Here is a 5,452-nt window from a genome sequence, read left to right on the forward strand (position 1 = left end):
ACCAAGCTAACATTCTTGAATTTGGGGTCCAGGATTGGTCCAGGACCACTAGCCACTATCAACTGCAAATTGTTCCCATTCCTATCACCACTAGTCTTGAATCCATCACAAGCAGTCCCTTTCCGATTCTTCTTCTTATTCTTATTACCACCAGAGATTTGCTGTTGTTGTGAAGGGTTCAGACTAGCACTGCTACCCTGGCTATTAGGTTGAGGAATGCTGGGAGTAATACCCTGAGGCATCATCATCATGGGGTTGAAACCAGCTGGGGGAATTTGCTGATTGCCAAAGAACTACGACCACGGACCCATCGACATATTCCACATATGGGGTTGCATCATTGGAAACATACCTTGCCCAGCCGTCCCCATCTGCTGCATCATGGGTTGGGGGAACTCACTTTTGACAATCACTGGATCAGGAGCGGCACCAAGGGAGGTTGCATCCGCTTTTGGTGTCGTGGCTACCGCCGGAGGAGCACGACCACCACCAGAGCCATGGCCACCCCCAGCTCCACCAAACCTTCCTGCACCTCGACCCCCTCCCGCCATCTTGACTACCTCCACGAACGATCTCCTCCCTTCTTCAGCTCCCCACAGTTCCGAGAACTTGATCACCGTTGGCTTGGGAAGGAAACCTGCTCTGGCGGGGTAGCAATCTGTGGGAGAGAAGGATCTCGCATGGACCAACTCCCTCCTGACCCAGAAGAGAGTCTGAGAACCAGGATGATCCCTAGATCCGACCAGGCGGAGTTTGTCTGAGACGGGCGGAGCATCCTCCACTATATCCAATTCGGGAGGCGTATTTCTAAAATCCGCCGACCCAGAGAGGCCACCAACGGACCGATTGCGATCTGGCGGATCCAATCGACGGCCCCCCATGGCTGCCAGCGCAGAGCGGCTGCGCGATGGGGCCCGCCTCTAGGGGCTTCTCCTAGCCATCATCACCCTCTCCAGCGAGAAGCTTCTCGTCGGGGATGGATTTCCTTGGCGAATCCTTTACATCCGCCGCCGGAGAGCCGCATCATGACGAGGACCAGCTGACCCCTCAGCCCCCGCCCCATCACCGCCAGGCAGAAGCAACGGAGATGGCCTCTACGGCGAGCCCCGAGACAAGACCTTCACGATATCCACTTTTCCAACATCCTCCAGGCCTTGTTCCTCCATTAGCCTCTTCGGGTCTACGGGATCCTTGAGCTTGATCATCGCCAGTGCCGCGGCCACCTGCTCCTCGAGACCCTGCCCTAAGATCTGAGGCCGCCACCCCTTTGCCATCTGCACGACTGCCCATGGCGACGCGAGGCTGATCTGGAGGATCAGCAGCTTCCGCCGTAGCAGCGCTTGCCTTCTCCCCTCCGCCATCTCCGCCTCCTTCTCCCTCCGCGCCCTCTCCTCCCCCATCTTCACCTCCTCTGCGAACGATGGGAAACCCGCCGTCCACTTCGGAATAGACATGTTCCTCCGCCGGACGCACCGGCAAGTACCAGTGGCGGCGGGAGATCGGGGCGGGGAAGGAAGCGGCGGCGGCGCGGAATCGCCTGAGATCAGGTCGCCTGAGCTATCGCCTAAGAAGTTGCTTTTGTGGGATATTTGCTTTCGAATTGAGATTTTTTTTTTTTTTTTTTGAACAGAAAGAAATTTTTATTACTTAAGCACATTTTACAGAGAGTAGCGTGAAGGGAGCCACGCTATTTGCAGAGAAGATGGCCTGAGTTGGACATTGACCTGACTCAGAGCATATACACCTGATGGATACAACATTCGTTTGAATTCTAGTTGCTAATCTAGCATGATGATGTGCTTTAGTATTGTAGCTTCTCTGCAGATGAGTAATCCTGAATTGAGATTTAATACTGCTATCAGTCACATTAGCTTCCTTATCTTGATTTTTTCATGTGCACATAAACCACAGAAAGTAGCTTTGAATCCGGCAAACTTGTGCGTGAAGAATGCAAGTCTGGAGGTAGACCTGTTGATCGGAGTTTGAAGCTTGAAAGCATGTATTCCGAACTGCTGGACGGTACTCACGGAAGGCAGCAAGATGGGCCATGGATGGACCAGCCTCGCTGCAAAGCAGTCAAGCACTCCTTTCTTCGCTGGGCGATGGTGCCGCCTAGGCCTGAAATGGTGATGCAGGAGGGGAACCGAACAAATACAAGCAGATCACGCCAGACCATCAGGATTCTTTCGGTGACCAAGGCACGCAACCGACCGAGCTACTATCAAGGGAGAATCTTAGCTCTCCTTTCATTACTGTCTCAGAAAGGTTGCGGTGAAAAATGCACACCTTCACCTCAGTGCTTGACTGACTACATACAATCTAGTAGTAGATCCTTTTCTGCAAAGTTTACCAATTATTAGCGCTTTTGAGAAGCTTTCTCTGCAATTCAACTGGGCAGGAATCTTCTGTTCTTATCCTTAAAGGAAGGAAGATGTATATATATACACACAGATGCAGGCTTGGACGATGCATCATTTGCATATACATGTGTTGGGCTACAAGCTCTGAAAAAACAGTGTAAAGTGAGCGTTGAGAGGGTAACTGAATTCCATGGCCCAACTGCTACATTCTGCTAGGCGGCAGAGCAAGGCCAATAAAATGGATGACCAAGGTGCCAAAAGAATTTATCCTTGTGTCGGTTCAATTTGGTCATGTAAGGAATAACTAATCACACTTTGTTATTGTTGTTTGCGGACTGCAGGCGAATCTAGCGATTCGGGTTCCTTGGTTGTAGTTGTAGAGATGGCCAAGGAACTCAGCCGCAACCTAGCCACCTTGAAGTCATTCAAGCCCCAACAAAAGGACCGCATCATGGTCGCCAAGGTCCGCCACCTCACGCGCAACGTCTGCAAGAGCGAGTATGATCCTGATCACGTCTCCATCGGCCCGTACAACCACCATCGGCAACTCCCGACGCAGCATGACAAGCTGAGAAGCCTCGACGCCGTACTCTCGTGGGCGAAACACGGGCACGGCACGACGGTGGAGGGCTACGTCAACGAGCTGGCCTGCCTGGAGCCCAAGGCGAGGAGTTGCTACAACAACACCTTCGATGACATTCCCAAAGACCAATTCGTGCGCATGCTCTTGCTCGATGGCTGCTACATAGTCGACCGCTTCGTCAACTTCGAAGAACAACCCACCACGAACGATGAGGGGACTGCTGCTGCCAATGGTAGTAGCATCCCGTCGGTGGTCGCCGCCTCCCCTGACTTGCAAGAACAACCCACCATGAACGATGCGGGGGCTGCCGCCAATGGTAGTAGCATCCCGTCGGCGGTCGCCGCCTCCCCTGACTTCCAAGAACAACCCACCACGAACGTCCCGTCGGCGGTCGCCGCCTCCCCTGACATCCAAGAACAACCCACCACGAACGATGAGGGGACTTCTGCCAATGCTAGTAGCATCCCGTCGGCGTCCGCGGCCGAGCTCGAATATTTGGAGTTGGTGCGCGACGTGTTCTTCCTCGCGGAGAACCAGATACCGTTCTTCGTCCTTGAGAAGATCGGCGAGCTGGCAGTGCCGCACGGTAGGGCTCATGTGGGTAGATGGATCGCGGGTCATGCCCGTGATCTCATGAACGACCAAATGTACACAGCCGCAGCGCCGGGGCCGGCCATGGTGCCTCCCGAGCTGACGATGCCAGGCAATCTTCTCCATCTTGTGCATATGCAGCTGAAGCCTGAAGCTGGCCTCTTTCCAGGCGCCACAAGAATCAGTGCCGCCGATGAATCTGCGTCGGTGGGCAGGTGGCGCACGGCGACGGAGTACAGCTACGCGGGGGTGAAGTTCAAGGTCCGGGCCATGAGCGAGAATGAGGGCGTGCGTAGCATTCTGGACGTGAAGCTGGATAGCAGCGGCGGCACGCTGGAAGTGCCCTGTCTGGACATCGACAACGAGACGTGGCGGCTGCTGCGCAACCTGATGGAGCTGGAGCAGCGGAACCGGGACACTGTGGGGAGCAACGTGACGGCGTACTGCGTCTTCATGTCCCAGCTGGCGAGCGACAGGAAGGACGTGGAGCTGCTGCGGAAGAGAGGCGTCATCGTGCACGCCCAAGGCAATGACGGCGAGGTGGCCCAGTGCTTCGCCGACCTCTGCAAGGGGATCATGTTCAATCCTAACAACCCGGCCATCGATTACCTGTGGGGGACACGCCAGAAGCTCGACAGGAGGTCCCGGAGCTACCCTCGGAGGTGGATGGCGTGGCTAAGGCGAAAGTACTTTGCCAACCCATGGCTCGCCGTTGGGCTCCTGGCGGCCGCCATTGGGCTAGTCTGCGCACTCGTCCAAGCACTCTACTCTGTTTTCAGTTACAAACATGGACGGAACTAGAAATCAAACATCATGTCGTTAGGGGTGGGCGGTATGTTGATCCGCCTCATCTTGGTTTAGACTTTAGAGTCATGGTACTGAGGCTGCCGGTCTTGGTAGTGACGCGGTCTTGATGTTCTATGCCTCCTCTCTTCGCCATTAGGAGGGCTGGGCGTTGGGGGCAAGGCAAACGTTCGTTATGTGGTTGCTTGGGGGCGTATGCATGGTTCGCCACCAAAGGCCATGCAGCTGGGCTCGACAATGATCACGTCGACCAATCTGTCTAAGGTGAAACAATCGCTGTATGTTTGTACTGCTAAGAATGATTGTGATACAAATTTTCAGCCAACAAACTATGTTGCACAGGGAGGTAATACACATGTTTCTACCCCGGTTGGTAAGCACGAGGAGGTGCCGAAGATGATGCAGTATACCCATGAGCAAATTGTTGCTTTTGGGGGGATTCAGGAGGAGGCGAGGCGCAAGGTGCGGTCGAGTGGAAGACTGTGGACTCAGCCTAATGCCGATATGACTCAAATGGAGAGGGTGATGATGATCGCAAAGAAACGCGTGGAGACGCCAGTGATAGGCATGTCTACCTCGAAACCAACCTCCATTACGTCTTTTTCGGAGGATCAAATTATTGATAATGCTATGTCACTGGGGGTTTCTTTGGGTGTTTCTCATTCTGATTGCATTAAGTCATCTAAGTTAATAAAAGATTATGAGATACAGAGATCACTTACTATGTTAAAATGTAATGATCAATCGAAAAAAATCATGAGAATGCTTCTCTTTTTTTAGCGGTTTCACGTGTGCACGACCTATGTGATGATTTAGAAGAGGAGGAGAACTTTCGGAGTGATGTCGATGTGCAGATTCCTCCGGTTTTTACTAGGAAGAGAAAACAACGCAAAAAGAAATCGTATGATAATAAAAATGTTAGAAGGAGTAACCGTATTAGAATCAAACCATCAAAATTACAATGAAAAATCTGAAAGGAATAACGTGGAATAGTGAAGGGTTTAAAGATCCAGGAAAATATTTGTTTGTTAAGGAGTCGATAAGGGAGTATGACCTAGATTTTATCGCTTTGCTAGAGACAGGACAGTCTATTTTTGCGGTACATTTTTATGAG

The 5,452-nt window shown here is 52.5% G+C and overlaps 1 protein-coding gene across 2 annotated transcripts; it reads left to right on the plus strand.

The window, feature by feature from the left end:
- The first annotated feature begins 2,473 nt into the window (after positions 1-2,473).
- Positions 2,474-5,116, plus strand: LOC127294374 (uncharacterized). 2 transcript variants are annotated; one of them, XR_007846573.2, is made up of 3 exons: positions 2,474-2,611; positions 2,702-4,602; positions 4,681-5,116. XR_007846573.2 is itself a non-coding variant. In XM_051324179.2 (2 exons), exons 1-2 carry the CDS (start codon positions 2,551-2,553, stop codon positions 4,333-4,335), a joined length of 1,695 nt encoding a protein of 564 aa, XP_051180139.1. In that variant the 5' UTR covers positions 2,474-2,550; the 3' UTR covers positions 4,336-4,667. The 2 variants fall into 2 exon arrangements, 1 of the variants encoding a protein (XP_051180139.1); XM_051324179.2 differs by lacking the exon at positions 4,681-5,116 and having other exon boundaries at positions 2,702-4,667.
- The last annotated feature ends 336 nt before the right edge of the window (positions 5,117-5,452 follow it).

Source organism: Lolium perenne, chromosome 4 (assembly GCF_019359855.2).
Source record: "Lolium perenne isolate Kyuss_39 chromosome 4, Kyuss_2.0, whole genome shotgun sequence".
Taxonomy (NCBI): domain Eukaryota; kingdom Viridiplantae; phylum Streptophyta; class Magnoliopsida; order Poales; family Poaceae; genus Lolium; species Lolium perenne.

Coding starts and splice junctions, on each gene's coding strand:
- LOC127294374 (XM_051324179.2), top strand. CDS start 2,551: ATGGCCCAACTGCTACATTCTGCTAGGCGGCAGAGCAAGGCCAATAAA. Junction 2,612..2,701: donor CAATAAAATGGATGACCAAG/GTGCCAAAAGAA, acceptor TGCGGACTGCAG/GCGAATCTAGCGATTCGGGT.